This window comes from Prinia subflava, chromosome 10 (genome assembly GCF_021018805.1).
Source record: "Prinia subflava isolate CZ2003 ecotype Zambia chromosome 10, Cam_Psub_1.2, whole genome shotgun sequence".
Lineage (NCBI taxonomy): Eukaryota > Metazoa > Chordata > Aves > Passeriformes > Cisticolidae > Prinia > Prinia subflava.
In genome coordinates this window covers 29,921,722-29,940,517 of record NC_086256.1, presented here as the reverse complement: position 1 = coordinate 29,940,517, position 18,796 = coordinate 29,921,722, and the positions used below count along the sequence as shown (strand labels likewise).

At 58.1% G+C, this 18,796-nt stretch overlaps 3 protein-coding genes across 4 annotated transcripts; 1 reads left to right on the top strand and 2 right to left on the bottom strand.

The window, feature by feature from the left end:
• Positions 1-113: 113 nt before the first annotated feature.
• Positions 114-3,438, bottom strand: PLPP6 (phospholipid phosphatase 6). 2 transcript variants are annotated; one of them, XM_063406695.1, is made up of 3 exons: positions 3,282-3,438; positions 2,738-3,153; positions 114-914 (listed from the first exon to the last, which is right to left on the bottom strand). In XM_063406695.1, exons 2-3 carry the CDS (start codon positions 3,135-3,137, stop codon positions 544-546), a joined length of 771 nt encoding a protein of 256 aa, XP_063262765.1. In that variant the 5' UTR covers positions 3,138-3,153; positions 3,282-3,438; the 3' UTR covers positions 114-543. The 2 variants fall into 2 exon arrangements, with proteins under 2 accessions (XP_063262765.1, XP_063262766.1); XM_063406696.1 differs by having other exon boundaries at positions 3,277-3,402.
• A 40-nt stretch (positions 3,439-3,478) lies between these two features.
• FAM78B (family with sequence similarity 78 member B) lies at positions 3,479-11,113 on the top strand. Its single transcript, XM_063406697.1, has 2 exons — positions 3,479-3,873; positions 5,217-11,113. The coding sequence occupies exons 1-2, from the start codon at positions 3,611-3,613 to the stop codon at positions 5,737-5,739; spliced, it is 786 nt and encodes a 261-aa protein (XP_063262767.1). The 5' UTR covers positions 3,479-3,610; the 3' UTR covers positions 5,740-11,113.
• On the bottom strand, positions 10,689-18,795 carry PRDX6 (peroxiredoxin 6). The gene is made up of 5 exons (XM_063406700.1): positions 18,598-18,795; positions 16,579-16,735; positions 12,609-12,755; positions 11,865-12,011; positions 10,689-11,305 (listed from the first exon to the last, which is right to left on the bottom strand). Exons 1-5 carry the CDS (start codon positions 18,687-18,689, stop codon positions 11,174-11,176), a joined length of 675 nt encoding a protein of 224 aa, XP_063262770.1. The 5' UTR covers positions 18,690-18,795; the 3' UTR covers positions 10,689-11,173.
• Between the last annotated feature and the right edge of the window lies 1 nt (position 18,796).

The following is an 18,796-nucleotide window of genomic DNA, read 5'->3' as shown; positions in this document are numbered from 1 at the left end:
AATTGAGAGCAAGAGGGAAGAGATTGCTTAGGGAGGCAAAGCCCTTTCTAATCCTGAGGAGAGACCCCTGTGGGTCCCCTCCAGGCAGGTGTTGTAGGGCAGGCTGTGCCGGGTATGCTTACAACAGCAGCATGATCAGTGTATTTATGGGATACAGATACAGGGGTGATTGTAGAGAAACCTCTGCACAGTCACAGCTACCACATACACCATGGGCTATTGCAGGTGCCGGGCGAGAGCATGCAGATTCACAGTATTAGCAGCGAGCTGCCGGATGGGTGTGCTGAGCCCTCCCCCGGCTCTGCGGGGGATTGCTTTTGGTCACCAGAGAACAGTCAGCGCAGACCCTGCCTGACAGCCAACCAGGAGGGCAGGACAGCACCAGACATCTGAGCGCAGGCCCTGGAGCCTGCGGCACCGCTCGTGTAGAAGCCTTGGCTGGACTTGGGGTTTGGGATGCCAGTTCAAGCGCCAGAATCCCCTCCCTGTGCGTGCTCCGAGCAGCGGCACGTGGCCCCTGCTTTGTGCTGAAGGCAGCGCCGGTTAGTGGCTCCAGAGCGCGAAGAGGGCGGGCGCGGTGGCCGGGGACAGCCAGCAGCGCTCCACCACGCCGTACAGCGCGTAGCCCAGCAGCAGCCCGAAGAGCACGTCCGTCATGTTGTGCCTGCCCAGCATGACCCGGGAGATGCTGACGACGAGAGCCCAGAGCACCACGAGCACCCGCAGCGGGACGGCCAGGACCAGGTGGCGCAGGACGAAGCGGCAGACGAGAGCGGCCCTGGTGGCGTGGCCCGAGGGGAAGGAGTACTTGTCCACCGAGATGGTGACGAACATGTCCATCTTGTTGTGTGTGGGCCGCGGCCGCTTGACGAGCCCCTTCACCGCCGCCACCATCACCAGGTCCAGCAGCAATGCTGGGAGAGACAGGAATGGGGGGTTACTGACAGCACAACCAGCAGCTAACAGAGCACTCAGCTGCCAAAGCTGCCTGGAAGTGATAATTTTCCCCACGGCTGCAAAACGCAGGCAGGGAGAGCACAGCACGCAGCTGCTCTTGGCCTTCTGCTGCAGCATGAGCACATCCTCAAACTCTACTCCTGTGCACACACCAGACGCTGCAACACCAGACCCTTGGCCTGCCACAGCCAAGAGGGCTCTGCCCAGCCTGCACCCCAGGGCTTTCCTCTCTGTGCAAAATCTGATCATGACTCGGGGCTCAATCTGCTCCTTAATGTGAAGGCAACAGAGGCATTAAGTGTCCACAGCTCCCTTCCTGGCAGTGCTGACTCTGCATTGCTGTCTGCCGTGGTGACCGGGGTCAAACTCACTGGGTGAATGATCAACCCACTCCCCTCTGGCACGGGTCAGTGGGAAATGCTCAGAGTTGGTGTGGTGCCAGGGCTCCTGCAGTCTAGCTTCTCCCTGCTGCTGGGGAGAAGCTAGACTGTTTGGTTTTTAAGAGATGAATAAAGGATAATTTATGGTGGCTTGCGCCCTGAGAGCTAAAGGCTGTTATGACAGAAGAGGCAAAGTACCTGTGTTAAGTGTTCAGGCAGTATTTGGCAAGAGCTGCTTCTCATGTAGGGCAGAGGGTGCTTCCCCATCCCTGTTGGCTCAGCTTAGCACAGCACTCGCTGCCAGGGCTATTTTTTCCAGGGATGTTGTGTAAGAGACCAACTTCTGTTTGTCCTAAGACTTGTTTCTGGACACTAGATATTTTGGTCACTTCAGTTCATTTCCTTTGGTTAATCATTTACGAGCAAATTTTTTCCTCCACATATTAAACTAGATCAATTGCCTTTTCTCTTTCTACACCGGATCCGGGAGACTCAAGTTGCACATGAGGGAATGCTCTTTCCCCACATGGGTGCTGCAGCCCTGGGGCAGATCCCCAGGGAGGCGGGCGGCGCTTGCCCAGAGCACTGAGGGCTGGACAAAGCCCTGGTGCTGGGACAGGTCTCCTTGGAGCAGAGGTCAGGCTGCAGGCATGCAGGCCCCTTCCCACAGCTCTGCCGTGGGGCTCTAACTTAACCACGTGCTGTTAGATGAGAAAGATGCACAAACCTATGTTTCCCACCAAGCAAATTTAAATTCAAATTCTAAGTGCAAGATCCTAATTATTTACATCTTAATACAAGAGTAATAACAGGGAATCTGAGAAGGTCTGGTGCTGTGGAGCTATTACAGTTTCTAAATAAGCAAAAATTAATTCCTTTAAACATACCTAGGCTAGTGTGTGTGTGAGATACTACACCATGTAGGATTAGAATTCGTGCTTTAAACCAGGTTTCCTCACTGGCTGGTGCAGAAGAATCCATGAAAGCCCTGCCTGCAGGGAGCCAAGGGTGAACGTCTGTGTGTGCCAGAGCAGCTTTTCAGGGAAAGGGCTGGTGTCTCAACTCCAGGCAGCTGCACCTGGAATGCGCTGTTGTGATAAGCTTAAGGAGCTGAGAGAGCCTTCGGCCCCGAGAGCGTTTTGTAACCGCGGGAGCAGTTTAGCTGTCGGGAGTTTCCCAGGGCGTGGTTGCAGAGGTGACAGACGAGTCATGCTGGTGCCACCACGCCCTTAAGCGGCAGCATCGCTTCCTCTGCTACCAGGCATCCCAGGAGAGCCCGCACAGATTGCTCAGAATCAGCCGGTGCTCTCGGGGCTCCGGCTCATCCAGCTCTGCCCCGTCCCTCGGGGCCCCCTCCCCAGCCGCTGCCTGCGCAGCCCCGGGGCGAGCCCCCGCCTCACCGAAGAGCAGGTTGAGCAGCACCTCCCTGGCCGCCGGGCTGTCACTCTGGCAGAGCCCGTAGAAGGTGCCGAGCAGCCAGGGGATGCCGTGGCCCGACACCTCGATGACCTTCATCAGGGGGCGGGCGCTGCCCCAGGCCGAGCCCTCTCCGGCGCACACCCCCAGGCGCTTGGAGGCCCAGAGATCGATGGCGAGCAGGGAGCTGAGGGCGATGCCCACGAAGGACGGGTTCAGCTTCATGCAGTCCTCCTCGGGCAGCGGCGCGGCCGCGGCGCCGGCGGGCTCCTTGCGGCGGGAGGGGCTGTCAGGGGCGGCGGGCCCGCGCTGGCTCAGCGACAGGAACTCCAGGCGGCCGCCGCTGCCGCCGCGTCGCTCGCGGCTGCTCCGGGGGCTCGGCATGGCGACGGGAGGCGGCCTGCGGGAGGCGGGCGCCGGTCACCCGCTGCCGGGCCCGCTCGGGACCCAGCATGTCACCCTGCCCGGGGCCGCTTCCCTCTCCCCCTCCCCGCGCCCTGCCCGTTACTCCGCCCCGCGCTACCGCACCGCCGGGGCGTTGTTCCCCCCCTCTCGCCGTGTCCCCGGCGCGTCCGCGCTTCCCCCGCTGCCGGGCGGCCCCGGCGCCGCTTCCGCTTCCCGTTCCGCTTCCGTCCGTGACGCACGCGGTGCTCCCGGCGCGCCCCGCCCACCGGCGCGCACGTGCCCACCCCGGCCGGCGTACGGCGGCCGGCGAGGGCCGGAAGAGACTCGGCGGCGCCTTCGCCCTGCCGGCGCCGGTGCGGGCGCCGTGCGGCGGGCGGCGATGCGCGGCGGGCGGGCGGCGGCGGGACCGGCCGCCCCCCCGGGCCCGCGGTGACGGCGGGTCGGCCGCGGCCATGGGGTGCCTGCAGAGCGTGGCCTGCAAGGCGCGGGTGCGCCGCGAGCAGATCGTGGTGTCCGACGTGTCGGCCACCATCGAGCCGGCGGCCACGGCCATCGAGGAGAGCTCGCCGGTGGTGCTGCGGTACCGCACGCCCTACTTCCGCGCCTCCGCCCGCGTCCTCATGCCGCCCATCGCCCGGCGGCACACCTGGGTGGTGGGCTGGATCCAGGCCTGCAACCACATGGAGTTCTACAACACCTACAGCGACCTCGGCGTGTGAGCACCGCGGGCGGGCGCGGGGGGACGGCTGCGGGGGCACGGGCGGGCCCCGGCTGCGTCCGGCGTGGGCCGCCCGCTGCGGGCCCCTGCCCTGCTCCGCCCGCGGGACCGGCTGCTGCACCCCCGGCACCGGCTGCTGCACCCCCGGCACCGGCTGCTGCCCCTCTACCCCACCTCTGCAGCCACAGCCACGCAGGCCAACACCTTCACCCCAGTCCCTGCTCCCCGACCCCGCAATTCCTGGGGCCCCACAGGGGCTCCCGCACCATCCCGCGGGTCTGGACCTCGCCCTTCCGAGGGCTTTGCTGTCTCCCAGCAAGCATCATTTCTTCTTTGGGACTGGGATGCGAGCACGGGCAGTGCTGGGGGAGTTGCCCCCTTGGCTTGTTAGAAGAGGGAAAGGCTGTGGTGCTGGGCAGAAGTGGCAGCTGGAGAGCAGCTTTTCCCAAGCCTGGACATGCAGAGGATTTGTGGGGATGCCAAGGGGCAAAGCTGTTGGCTCTGTATCTGTGTCTTCTGCCTTTGGAAAGGGAGGATGTAAGAGGGGAGATGTCCAGAGGGGTCTGCTCTGCAGCTCACTGGTGGGCTGGTGCTGCTGGTGCCACAGGTGTGCGGGTGCTGGGGGAGCAGCAGGTTCCTGTGCTGCCTGCCTGTATCCTTGTGTCATGGCAGATTGGTGTGTGTGGGGCACTGGAGCACCTGGGGACGTTGGAGTGAGTGGAGGTCATCGTTTGGAGGGATGGCAGAAGTGTGGCCCCAGCCCTCTGCTGCAGAGCTGCTCCCTTGTTACTGCCACGCAGGCCTCGCTGTAGCCACAGGGTGTTGGCAGCACAGCCAGCAGCAAAGATTTGGGTTGAATTCCCCCCCTCCCAGCCATATTGCAGGGATTTCATCATGGCAGTAGCAGGCATCATTGTGGGATTTGATTGTTGTACGTTTCTCTGTATTTAAGGCGCAAAAGCTGCAAACCTTCTGCAGGATGGGAGCTGCTGATGGGCTGGGCCAGTGCCCTGGGCACGGTGCTGCAGCTGGTGGACAGGGAAGGCTGTTCGCCAACACAGGAGATGATTGAGGAGAGAATAACCCCAAAGAGACTCAGCAGTGGGTTTTGGCTCAGTCAATTTAATTGCAGGTTAATTACAATGGCATTGTGTTGGCAGAGCAAAGGCTTGAGCTGGATGTGTGAGAGCCATGTGAAACTGAAGCTGGATTTGTTCTTCAGGTTGTCCCTGAGAGTTTGCTGCAGGCAGGCAGAGGGTCCCTGTGCTGCTGGCTGCTCCATCCTTGCCAGGCACTGCTGCTGCCATTTCCCTGCTCATCCTTCTCTTCCTCTTCACTAGGTCGAGCTGGGAGCTGCCTGACCTGCGAGAAGGACGAGTAAAAGCCATCAGCGATTCAGATGGGGTGAGCTACCCCTGGTATGGAAACACCACAGAAACCGTGACCCTGGTGGGGCCCACTAACAAGATCTCCAGGTTCTCGGTGAGCATGAATGACAATTTCTACCCCAGCGTGACGTGGGCCGTCCCCGTGAGCAACAGTAACGTGCCACTGCTGACCAGGATTAAGAGGGACCAGAGCTTTACCACGTGGCTCGTGGCCATGAACACGACCACCAAGGAGAAGATCATCCTGCAGACTATCAAGTGGAGGATGCGCGTGGACATTGAGGTGGACCCCATGCAGCTGCTGGGGCAGCGGGCGCGGCTGGTGGGCAGGACTCAGCAGGAGCAGCCGCGGATCCTCAGCAGGATGGAGCCCATCCCCCCAAACGCACTAGTGAAGCCCAACGCCAACGACGCCCAGGTGCTCATGTGGAGACCCAAGCGAGGGCAGCCCATCGTGGTGATTCCTCCCAAGTAGGGCGTGCAGGTGAGGACCTGGGTGCCCCCAGCCAGAGCAGACCTCTTGGGTTCTCCCGCCTTTGTTTTTGTGGTTGCAAACATGGCTCCTCCTCGGTCAGAAGTAGAGCCTGGCTGGCACAAGGGTGCAGAAGAAGGTTTGCTGAGCTGGAGGATTTCCCAGGAAGCGGAATCGAGTACTTGCAGCAGGCACGGAGGCTGTCTGACATAAAGGACTCATCTTTCCTGGCGGGGCGGCGCAAGGAGCACGAGTGTGGTTGAACTGTGCCCGTGGCAAATGCTGCTTCCCACCCAGCCGGAGGGAGAAGCGGAGGCTGTGCCTGCTGGGGTGCCCTGCCCTGCCGTGTCCCTGCCGTGTCCATACCTATGCATTTCAGGTCCATACCCTGCCCCTCGCCTGCCCGCTGGCACCGGGCGGGAGGGCCGGCGGTGGGGTGGGAAGGGGCAGTGCTGGGGGGCTGGGCAGAGCCACCGCCCGGGAGGGGCTCTCCGCAGCCCGGGGGGAGAGGCACACGTTTTGCATGCGTCTGGGTGTGTTTGGAGTAGTTGTGAGTGTAGGAGATGCCATAGCTCTTTTCCGTCTTGGAGTGAGGTCTAAGGGCAGGTTAGATGTCCTTTTGCTTTAAGGTGCACTAAGTCTTTGCAGCTCCTCAGCCTCCCATCCCAGATCCCGCTGGCCCTTCTCTTACGGAAGCAGAACCGATTCTCAGACGAGTGAGGAATCGGGAGAAATCTCCCAGCCCGGGTGCTCTGTGTGTGTGGTACCCCAACCAGCCCAGAGGTACCCCTGGGCTCACTTTGCTTCACGGCAGACCACGCTCCCTCGCTAGAATCTGGGTGCTTGCTCGTTTTCCACACAAGTGCTGGCTCACATGGAGACCTCTTCCCCAGCCACCCACGGAGCAGGGTGGCTGCTGGCTGGGCCACTAGTGGAGAGCATGGCACGCCTTGTGGTAACTCCCCAAGCTCTGTGCAAGGCAGGGATGTGAGTGCAGGCTGTTCAGGGCAGGCCTGCGTTTGCCTGGGAAGGAGGAGGTGAATGTGCTGCCTGGGTGCTGCCTCCTGCTGCTGCTGTGCTTGGGAGGGGTTACAGGGGGATTTATTTGCCTTTCTCCTCACTCCTAGATGGCTGGCATTGGCTGGTCCATGGGCAGCACGGTGCTGTGGGATGCAGCTGGCAGTTCCCAGGATGTCACCCTGGAGATGTTACACCAGCAGAGGCATAAACCATGGCTGTGCTGCTGCTGCTGCTCCGAGTGCTCCATCACTCCTGGGCAGGTGGTTACAGCTTTTGTTGCTTTCTGTGCTCTGTCCTCCCCAGCACAAGCCCTGCAGCTCCTCCAGCTCGCAGCCCTGCCTTCCTCACCCTGCGTGGGGATTGTGCTGCCCTGGGGGTGCAGGTCATTCCTGCTGGGATGGTCCCCTGTGCTGTCCCACTGGCAGGAGAGCCTGGGGAGTAGCGCTGGGTGACACTTCGTGCACCCCGGGCCCTGCCAGCACAGCGGCTCCCGAGGCATCTTAGACCAAAAATCCCTGTGAAATCCCCGTGCTATTTATTGCCCTCAGCAGTGTTTGCTGCTGATCCAGTTCTTTATTTGTTTCTGGTATGGGAGCGTTTCCTTTGGATGCCTTGGCGCCTTTCCCTGTGCCGGGGCCGGCGCTCCTGCTCCTCCCGCCCGGCCCCGCTCTGGGCTGGGAACCTGCTGCTTTTGTGCCTATGTTGGGGTTCTGCAGGGGCTGCAGCCTTGCTGTGGGGCAGGTTTGGAGGGAGAGGGGGTTTTGGGCTTTGGTTTGCTGTGTTTTCTGCAGCAGAGCTCCCACAGGGAGCTTGCTGGTGTGGGAAGATGTCCTGCTCTTGTGAGGCTGTGGTTCTGTCCAGGTGTGGGACTGATGGCAGCTTTTGCCATCGCTGATGTTTCGTTTCTCAAAAAGTGTGTGTGGAGAGGGGTCAGAAACTTGAAATACAATTTTCCTTACGGACTGGGGGAGGAGGGGTAAGTACCTTTTGGTTTGAAGTAAGGCAGGTGTATACTTTTGACCCAGGGAGACAGGAACATCTCTGGCAGCATCAGAGCTAAAACGCCAGAGGAAAGGGTTCCCCAACAAACAGGTAGCTCCAAGGTGGGCTTCCTGCTGGGAGAGGATGCTGTGTCCAGAGGCTATGTGAGCCAGCTCCCCAAAACCCACGGGACATGGCTGCATGCTGCTGTCAGCCCAGGGAGCTGCTCCAGTTGTCTGGGAGAGTAGGGACACTGCTGCAGGGATGAGTTGAATTCATTGCCACCTTTTGGGATTTGCTGGCCAGTCCGAGCCTTGGCACGTGGCTCACGCCATAACACTGAGACAGCAGTAGCTGAATTTCTGCCCATGAATGTCTGCAACATCCTGGTGCCAGGATGCTCCATGCCTGGCTGTAGCCGAGTGCCTGACGCCCCACGGCTGCCTCAACCTGCAGGCAGGTGTTGGCTGAGCCCCGGGGCCATGCCTGTGTTCACCTCTCCAGGCTTCTGCCAGGCTTCCATTCCTGCTCCTCTGACAGCTGGATTCGATGCACTTCACTCGGTTTGGTGCGTGGGTTGTCTTTGTGGGCATTTCCCCATTAAAAAAGAAGGGGAAAAAAAAAGTTTGCAAAAATTTTTTGCAAAGAAACACGTGCAAACAGTGTTTACAGAAACGTGCAGGCATTTTGCAAAAAGTGCGTGTTCACACCTGGGTGGAGGTGGAGCTCTGGGGCTGGTGGTGCTCAAAGGAAGGAGGGAAGGTGGTGGGGGAGAGCTCCTGTGTGTGAGTCTGAGTTTGGCTCATTTCCTGTGCCTGGATGAGCACTCAGACCCCTGGGCTCCGCCCCATGGGATACTTTCCCTGTGCCCCCCTTCCCCACCAGCACCCCATTATCTCAGGGAGGGGCAGCTCATGGAAATGCCCACCCTCATGCTCCCTGTGCCCTGAGCCTCGGGGTGCCCCTTCCCCTCCTTCCCATCCTCGGGTCACTTATTTATTTATCTATTTATTTATTTAAGTTATTTATTGGTATTTATTGACAACTGGAAGTCGGGGTGGGGGGTAATTTCTGCTGCACAGTGGGGGCAGCTGGGTCTCCCCCACACCCAGCCCCCTGCATTTTGGGGTGCTGCTGGGAGCACCTCTGGGGAAGGGTGCCTGTGGGTCCCCACGCTCCCATCCTCTTTTTGTGAGGGAGAAAAAGGAAGGGGAACCACCCCAGTGCCTGCAGGGAGGGCACCTGGTGCTCGCTCCCTCCCCGCAGCAGCCTGGAGCCCCGTGCTCCTCCCGTGCCCATCCCTGTTCACTGACCCGGCCTCCTGGTGCTTCTCCCGCTGGATTTGCTGTTCGCAGTTCCCGGGGAGGGCGGGAGGAGCCAGGATGGATGAATGTCACTACGGAGAACAGACCAAACCAGGTATTCTGCTGCCGCGTGGGGAAAATCGGAAAGAGAGGAAAGCTGGTTTTGCAGAGTGCCTTAAACACAAATGACTTTACCGAGTAGGGGGCTTGGACTTTCTGTCTCTGGATGTTATTACCAACTGGAAAAATGTTGCATTTCACTTCTCTGGGATTAAAAGAAAACTACTCGAGCTGTACTGGAGCCAAACCTTGTGTTCGCTTGAGTCTCTCTGGGGCCATGGCAGCACCACGGAACAGGCGGGAATTCCTGGAATTTCAATCAGCCCCTGCCTGCCTCAGCAGTGGCACTGGTGGCTGTCCCTGCGGGCTTTAAGCCCTTGGGTCTGGTGGCAGGATTTGTTCCACTTTGTCCTGACTTGCAGGTGGCTTCTGTGGTGTCCTGGAGAGGTTGTGCTGGCCCTGCAGTGCCCTTCCCCAGGGGATGCTCTGAGCAGGCTGTTTGCACAAAGGTTGCCATGGGGCTGTGTCCTGAGGCTTTCAGAAAATTGGGCAGTTGGTTGGAAAGCTTGGAGGGGGCAGATGTTCCTTTTCCCCTTAGGAAACCAGATCGAAGTGAGGGAACAAGAAGAAGCCCAGGAGTTTGTGCAGCCCAGCCATGGGAACCAGGAAAGCTGCCCAGCTTGATAAGGCTGAAAAGCTACACAGAAAAAGGATGTTTCCCTTTTGAAACTGTAGATTTCCCCCTCCCCTTTCTTGCAGAGTGGAAGAGTGAGAACTAAAGTCAGCCCAGAGACCAACTGTTCCTATCTTCCAGTCAAAATAATACATGGGAATAATATGGAGTTTCATAACAAAAGTTCATTTAAAAGCCATTTGGGGAAATACACCAATATTCACTGCATAGTTCCTGAAGGCAATTAATAATTAATAACCCCCCCCTGTTTTGGGAGTAGGAGGAGTAATGAAAAAGGGTTGTGGGTGCAGCCTGAGGTTTAATCTGGAGGGGATCTCATTGCATCTGGTGCATTGCTCACCTTGAACGTCAAACCTGCCAGTCCCCACTTGCTGGGGGGGTACCTTTGTGCCCCCAGACAGCTGATCTCTTTAACAGCTGCTCCTTTTGAGCATTGCTGGCTGTGCAGGGCATTGAGGGATGCTGGCAGCCACCCTATGAGCTATCCAGTGAGCAGCTTCCTTTCTTGCTGTTATATTAAAACATTGCTCATCTCTTGACAAATCCCTGAGATGGAGGTGTGGGGGAGCAGGAGTTTGCAGGGCTCCTGTCTTGCCTGCTTGTGCCCTAGGAGCAGGGAAGGACCCTCTACCCAGCAGCCAAGGGCAGCCCAGGCTGGGCACATTCTTCCTTCTCAGCAGGGGAAGCACAACAGCCTTGTCTGAGACCCTGTGCCCTGGGACAACCTGTCTTTCCAAAAGGCCTCCCTTGCAGAGCAAGAACAAGGGCAGTCTGTGCTGCTGGCACCCCCCTGCAGAGCCTGGGCACAAATCCCAGCTGTGTGGCCACAGGGAAGGCAGGAAATGCTGCCGGGTGCCCTGGGGCCAGCGGAGACACACAAGGGACACAGCAGATAGTGCTGAAGGTCAGTTTATTTGTTTGATTCCCTCTTCCACAACACCTGGAAACAACCACCTTCCAGCAAGAGATGAGAAAGCAGTTAAGAAGTGAGAGATTTGGCTCTGCAGCTCCTCCGCTACTCACGGGACCAAAGGTTAGATGGCTGCTCTGAAAGGCACGCAGCAGCTCGGAGCCCCCAAAGCTCCCTGTCCCAGCAGGACACCCCTTCTTCACCACGCCTCTGGGAAAAGCACGGCTGGGAGAGACACCCCAGCAGGAGCCCCCCAGTCCCCACTGGTCTGCTCATCTCGTCCTTGCAGGGCTGGTCCGAGGCAGGAAAACACCCAGGGTTTATCTCTGAGGGGTTTGGGGGTGGAAGGGACAGGAGGGCTGGTTTAGCAGCAGTGAGGCTGTGGTTTGTGCGGTGTCAGAGGGGCAGGAGCTGGGCTTGGGAAGGCCCCGCCATCCCAGCAGCACGGACGGACAGACGGACAGAGCCTCACTCCGGCTGCGGGGTGTAGCGCAGGTACTTCTTGCCTGACGGCAGCTCCTTGGTGAAGATTCCTTTGGGGAAGAGCTTCTTGGCTTCCTCCTCGGGTAAGGTGGGCACCACCATGACGCTGTCACCGGGCTAGGGAGCAATGGGGACAAGTGGGGACTGTGAGGAGCTGGCAGGGTTGGACACAGTGGCACTGTCTCCCTGTGGAGGCTCAGCCCTTGTGCCCTGGGCATGTCCTGGAGCCAGCAGGAAGGGCACAGAGGGAGCTGCACCAGGAGACACGGGAGCTGTCCAGAGGGAGAGCTGTGCCATCTGCCAGCCCTGCCAATGGCATCCCACAGCCACGGCACTCCCATGGCAACAGGGAGTGGGGAGGGGGAATTTGAGCCTCTCTGCGATGCTGGGCAGGACGGAGCACAGCCTGCCCTAGTCTGCTCATCTCTTCTATTGTTCAGGCACCCCTGGACAGTTGGTGCTGGCTCCTCCTTGATCCCAAGCCCGGGGGCAAGGTCTGCTTTCCTGGGAGGTGGCTGAGCTGGCCCAACCCACTGGGCGCTCATGCTGCAGGGAGCAGGAGCCTTCAGAGGCAAGGCTGCCTCCAGCTGCTGCTTCCCCCACCCCGTGGGTCCCCCTCCAAGGGAGCCTGGCTGCCATTTCAATGCCTGGCTGTGAGCTCTGGCCTGCTCCTCACCTTCCAGTCCACAGGGGTAGCCACCTTCTTGTATGCTGTGAGCTGCAGGGAGTCCACCACTCTCAGGATCTCATCAAAGTTTCTCCCGGTGGTGGCTGGGTACAGGATAGAGAGTTTCAGCTTCTTATCCGGGCCAAAAATGAACACCTGAGCACAGGAAGACAGTGTCAGGAGCTGGGCACATTTGTCTGGCTGCTTTGCTGGATCTGCTGAGCCCTGATGCTCCTTCCTTTCTTGGGAGCTGCTTGATTACAGGTGTTGGGACAGGGGAGATGCCGTGGAGGGGATCTAGAGAACAACTGATGCCCAGGGAACGTGTTTCTGCTCTGGGAGCTCATGTCCAACGCCAGCTTGTTTTGCTACCTGTGCCCTTCTAGTGCAGGCACATGAGGGGGGAGGGAAAGTCCAGCAGATCAAACACTGACAAAAATTAGTTTGGGACAGCCACAATCAGGATCGGTGACATAACCCATGGTTCCAGCCCAAGGAAATCCTCCCAGCTCCTGAGGATGGCCATGCCCATCCAGGTAAGCTGCCCCACAGCCACAGGGCAGGATGGCAGGCCATGGTTCTGTACTGCTGGGCAAGAGAAACACGTGCAAACAGCGTTTACAGAAACGTGCAGGCATGGAGAAGAGGTGGCCGTGGAGCAGGGTGGCTGCTGGCTGGGCCACCAGCGGAGGGGACAGCACGCCTGGTGGAAGCCCTAAGCTCCGTGGAAGGCGCAGTGGGACAGGCACTCACCACACGGGCGGTCAGGGGCATCCCGTCCTTGTCCAGCTCGTCCGGGTCCAGCATGCCCAGCTTGACGGCCAGCTCCCGGTTCTTGTCAGCGATGATGGGGAAGGGCAGCTTCTCTGCAGGCTGCTCCCCGTTGTAGGCGTTGATGTCCTGCACAGACAAAGCCATGGGACGTTCCTGTGGCACCACCACAGAGACAGAGGCCAGGCAGAAACAGCAGCTGCAGCTGCAGGAGCTCCTGACTTGCTCGGCCCCAAGGTCTCAGGGGACAGCACAGCCAGGGGCTCATGGCCTTCTGTGAAGTTTCCAGAAACTGGGTGGCAAACCAGAAACCTTTGTGCCAGGCTGGGCTGTGCCTGGTTCTTGGAGCTCAGCTCTTAGGCTGTCTGTCCTCACACCCTGTGGAGCAGCTGCTTTGCCCAGGCAGTGGTATGGAGCAAAAGGGAATTCCTGCCCGTGTTAGTGACAGAGAGGGGTTTAACCACCTTCCACTGGGAACTCCCCCTCTCCCAGCTCTCTCCCAGTACAGGATCTAGCACTGCTGACAGATGTGTTGGTGTCACAGCTGAACTGGACTGTGCTCCTAAGGAATTGTTTCTCTAGAGGCAGAGCAAACCAGCAACGCTGCAGCCGACAAAGAAAGGCCCAGCACTCCACAGGCCTTGTGCAGGGGATCAACTCCACTCAGTGAGTCACTCGCAGCTTACTTAACTAAAGGCTCTCAGAAAACTAGGGTGGAAGCCTGAGTGCAGGTGCTGGGACACTGCTCACTCCTTTCTGAACCACGCCTGGGACAGAAGACAAAACCATCCTCCTCCACAGCCCTGCAGGCCCTCCTTTGTGACCATGGTTTATGAGGTTCCTCCCTGTACTAGTCCAAACTGGACCTGCTTCACAAATACACACACAAAAACATGTATTTTGAGCATCTCCAAACCCGGTCTGGACTAGACCAGAGCATTTAAGTTATCCCTGGAGTCTGCAGTCACCCGCACAGGTCACACAGAGCCCCAGCATGGCTGGAGGAGCCTGCTCAAGCATCAAAGAGCTGCTGCCAGCATCCAAGCAAGTAGAATTCAAGGCTCCTGCCCCAGAACAGGGCAGCCTGTTCCCCCCACCCTTTTCATGCTACATGGAGACAAAACTGACTGCAATGCTGCTGTGGGCCTCCCTCACGCTGCTGTGCTGCATTATCAGCTCAGCTGATAATCTCAGTGTACAAATCCCTCTGCCTTCCCCAGGCTTTGAATGTGGGGAGCAGGCTGGGCCCTGCTCAGAGCACACCAACAGCAGCAAGAGCAGGCAGGCCCTGCACCCCTCCTCAGTCCCCCATGGCTGCTGGTGCTGACAAAAGGGGCTGCAGCCCTGCCCCAGCTGCTCAGGATGCTGCAAGCAGGTCAAGTGGTGCACACGTGGCCAAATGTTTCCTTTCCAGCTTTTCTCTTTGCTTGTTTCCTCCCCAGGCCTTTCTGTGTCACCACAGCTCTGCAAAAAGGGGCCACTGATCTTGGCTGGTTGTGGTCAGGCCTGCCTTGGAAGGAAGCAGGGAATCTTCCAGTTCTGTTGTCCTGCAAACCTGCCTTGCCAGAGCAGAGCAGGGAAGGAAAGCAGAGCTGCAGAGTTCAGCTGAGGTGAAATGCTGCTGAATGCTCCACAGAGCCACAGGAGGCTGCAGATGGACACCAGCAAATGAGACCCACCCACCCCTCTCTTCAGAGCAGGGGCTGGAGGATGAAGAGAGTTTCTGAGGAGTGGTATCTGAATCCTATGGACTGTAACTCGTTCCAAAATGCACGTAACTTCATGGCCTGGGGAGCTCTAGAAAACAGCCTCACAAACCACACTCCGGTGCAATAAAACACCCACGACTCACTTCCCTTGTCACTAATTTTGTTTCCAGAGTCCAAGCTGGAACCAGACATCACTGGCATGGCTTATGCACCACCAACTCACCAAGGTGCAGGTATCAGTGGCCAAAGAGAGCACTGAAACCTCTGACATGCACAGCATGAGCCAGCCAGGCCAAGCTCAAGGGGCTCAGGCATTCATCCAGCCCTTGGAGAAGCAGCAGCCTCCTGACTGGGCAGGTCGGAGGGTGGGATCAATCCCTGGCTGAGCTACAGCTCCCAGTCCTGGAGCAAGCCTCTGTTTTTTGGCCAGAGATGGCTAAGAATAGCTGTGACATCTCTGGATGGAAAGCATAGCTGCACAAAGTGACACAAGGATTATTTCCCACCTTTCCAGGCCCCATCTGCCCACTGAAATGTGGCAGCAAAGCACGCAGAAGCTTCTTCATTGTTTCACGCAGGATTACAGCCACCCCTCTTGCCCACTTCCTTGCAGGCTGTGCTCCAGGTAAAAGCAGTTTCATCCAGACAGAAAGCAGAGATGCGTTTGGGAATGCTGCCCAGGGGGTTCTGCCCAGAGTTTTGCTCACTCCTAGGACCTCTAATCCAGTGAAAGACAGGCTGCATGGAACATCCAGCCTTCTGTGGATTTGTCAATACTGGACCTTTTGCTCTGGAGGACTTTCACCTGTTTCTTTCTGACAGGTGCTGAGCTGACACTTCCAAATCTCTGTCTCCAAGGCTTCTCCCAGCCTCACAGAAAGCTCACCACAGCTTGAACCACTATCCTCTCCGTGGTTTTGCTGCAAGGCTTTCCTGCCCTGCCTCCCCTCAGCCAGCATCGAGAGGCTGTTCTGCAACTTCTGGTTTCACCTAAGGTTTTGCTGAATAATTCCACAGGATTTATGCTGGCTCAGTAGAGTCAGCTCATTGTTCATCTCTTTTTCAGATTGCCTGAGTCTGCTGAACCCCACACATCTCTGCAGGCCCTGAGAGAGCTCAGCACTTCCCTCCTTTGCCACAAGTTACTGCTTTCCTGCAAGAAGAAGCATGCCCTTCACAGAGCTGACTTCACTGAAAAGCTGCTTGCAAATTCAAAGCCTTTGTAGAAGTCAGCACCACAGATGAGCCAGCAGATGAGTCTCCCTTACAAAAGCACAAAGCAAACTTTCTGTTATGTCTAATGACATGTTAGTTGCTAATTTCACTGCTGGTTTCAGCCAGGTTGAGCGGCACAGAAATCTCATTTACTGGGATTTGTACATTGCCTTTCCCAGGCCTTTCTGAGGCTTGCTGGGACACTGGCCGTGCACCACTCAGGTGCAAAGGTCAATTTAAGCAATAAGGCAATTAGCTAATTTCTAAAGCCAGTCAGTCATGAAGTAATGTCTGACTGTAGAAATTTCTCACCTTTAATGCCTCTTACTGCATGTACCTCTCACCCCTGGAAAACATGTGAGAACATTCCCAATTTGAAGAGCTAAGAGAGTGGCAGGTAATTCACCCAAGCATTTTTGCACTCTGGCCATTTCTGTCTGAAATACTCTTTTTAGATCCCCGCCACCTCTAGGCCTGGAACCATTCTCCCTGGCAGCACACACATGCTGCTTTTGAAGTTTTCCTTAGTTCCTTTTAACTTCACTGAGTTATTCCATTCCCATATTTTTTTAATACTCCCTCACCTTCATTTTACATTTAACCCTATTTGTGGTTTTATATTTAATGTGTCTCTGTCTTCTGTTTTCTCCTCCTAGCCCAAGCATGAACTGCAATTCCTAACTTCTGCTGTCTCCTTTCCTGTTTTATTACAGAACCTCCTGCAGGTCTGTGGATAGGCTGCCATCCTCTCAGGTTCTGGCATCACCTCCACACCTTTTAACACTTTCAGCTAGCGGTGCGACAGCAGTTAATATTGTTTTCCTGTTGTATCAAAATGCATTGAGCACCCTGGACTTCGTGGGGCGTTCCATGAAGATGGAGAAGACCTTTCCCATTCCTGCTCTGAATTTAAGCCCCCCACACTTTGGGACATGACCTAGGTACCTCCAAGCCTGCGTGGGCTTCTCCTGTGGCCTTTGGAGCAAGGCAGCGGTGCAAGCTGCCCCCAGGCCTCCCCAGAGCCGTACCTTGCACCAGGAGAGGTGGTCCTGGACGCTGTCGATGGAGAGCGCGATCATCTTGACGTTGCGCTTGCTGAACTCGGGCGCCAGCTTGGCCGCCCGGCCCAGCTCCGTGGTGCACACGGGGGTGAAGTCCCGCGGGTGGGAGAACAGGATGCCCCACCTGCAAGGGGAGGGAAGGAGCTGCTGTGAAGGCCGGGTGTCCTTCTGCTTTGAGCTGCGCACAGAAAGCTGTGCGGATTGCATGGCGGGGAGCACAGGAACAGCTCGTCTCTCTGATAAGGAAATCCTGCCCTGGCAGCTCTTCCCTCACTGTCACTAGAAACCTCCATGAGATAAACCCTGCTCTGAGAAACTCCCCGCACCTCGCTCCCCACTCTCCCTCCAGGGTCCCACAGGAGATGCTGGAATAGCCCGTGGTTCTTGACATGGAGATGGACACAGTGCCGTGTGGGGAAATTTGGGGGAGCCACGTGTACACTGTGGCCCACAGCCCCCCTGTGGGAGGGGATGCAGTGCCACCCTGCCAGCCAGGTTATTGCAGAGATGGTCACTGATTCACAAGCCTGGCCACTACCCCCTACACCCCATCTCCACGAGGGGACACACACATGGACACCACACAGCTCAAAAGAATGGGACAGGACCAAGCCTAAGCCCAGCTGCTGCTGTGAGCTGCTCATGAAAAGGTAAGAGCTCATCAGCTAGCAGGGGAGGCCAGGAGTTAACGCTGTGGCTCCTGTTACAACGACACGGCCACCTCACTTTGGCCCACAGCTTGGCAGCAATGGATTTTGAGTCTTTAGAGCAGGGAAACACTAACCCTACACCTCACAGGTAAGTTAAGCAGTGCACAGAGAAAGGCAGCCATGCAACCCAGCAGGCAGCAGGACCGGCTGGAGCAAAAAGGGCTCTTAAGCCTTCCCAGGGGCTAAAGTAAAGCCACCTCAGCATTTCAAATTCTCTGCCAGAGACTTGTTGCACCATTTCTCAGCTCTAATTGCACAGATCTTCATGCACAGATCTTCACACGGCCCCCAGCACCACAGCAGTGGGGAAAGTCCAGTCTGAGAGATTTAGGAATGCAATTGGAGGGATCAAGTGAGGCTCCCTGCAGCTCTGCCAGAGCCGTGTGATTGCCAGGAGCCACCAGGAATTTCCGGGGCAGTTACCTGGCCACCGGTGCTACGGGGCTCTTCATACAATAACTCCACTCCTTGAATAAACAGCAGCAAACAACCGGGGAGAAAGGTGCCATGTGCGTGTGGTCAGGCCGGAACAGCCAGCTCAGAAGGCCCGAAGGTCAGAGGATTCTTTTTTCCCCTTTGCTCAAGCTCACAATGCCGGCAGCAGGGGCCGATTCAAGCCTGCCAAGCGTTGCCGGGAGCGGGTCCCGAGCCCGCCGTGCTCCCGCCAGGAGCGGGGCTCTGCGGGAACGGTGCCCGAGGGCACGGGGCTCTCCGGCAGCACCGGGACCTCTGTCCCGCACCTTCCCGGGCTGTGCGTGACACCCGAGCTGCTCCCGGGCCAGCCCGGCTCTGCCGTGCCGCTCCCCGCTCCTCGGGGGCCCTCCGGGGATGATGGGGAGGGCGCCAAGCGAAATATAGGTCGGATATTAGGAAAAAGGTTTTTACGGAAAGAATACTAAAGAACTGGTCTGCCCAGGAGGTGGTGGAGTCACCATGCCTGGATGTGGCACTCGGCGCCATGGTTTAGTTGAGGTGTTGGGGCATGGGTTGGACTCAATGATCTTGAGGTCTCTTCCAGCCCAGTGATCCTGTGATCCTGTGACTCTGCCCACCGCGCTCCCCGGGAATCCCGCCGTGTCCGGCCCCCCGAGCCCCCGGTTCCACGAGAAAACCCCACATTTTGGACGAGCCCTGGAAGCGCGCCGCGTGTCCGGGGCGGCGACCGGGACTCACCCAGGCGGACGGAGCGCGGTGAGCGGCCCCGTCCCCGCCCCCCGGGATCCCCGGCGGCGCGGACATCCCACCGCCCGCTCCCGCCGAATCCCCCAGTGCTCACGAGTCTCCCAGGAAATCGTGGAAGCGGATGCGGCCCTGCGTGGTGTCCGCCTCGAAGTTGGGCGCCTCGTCCCCCAGCAGCAGTCCCGGCATGGCTGCAGCTCCCGGTACAATTCCCGGTACAATTCCCGGTACAATTCCCGGTGTAATTCCCGGTGCCGCTCGCGGTGCTGCCCCCGGAGCGCCGCCCCCTCTGCGCG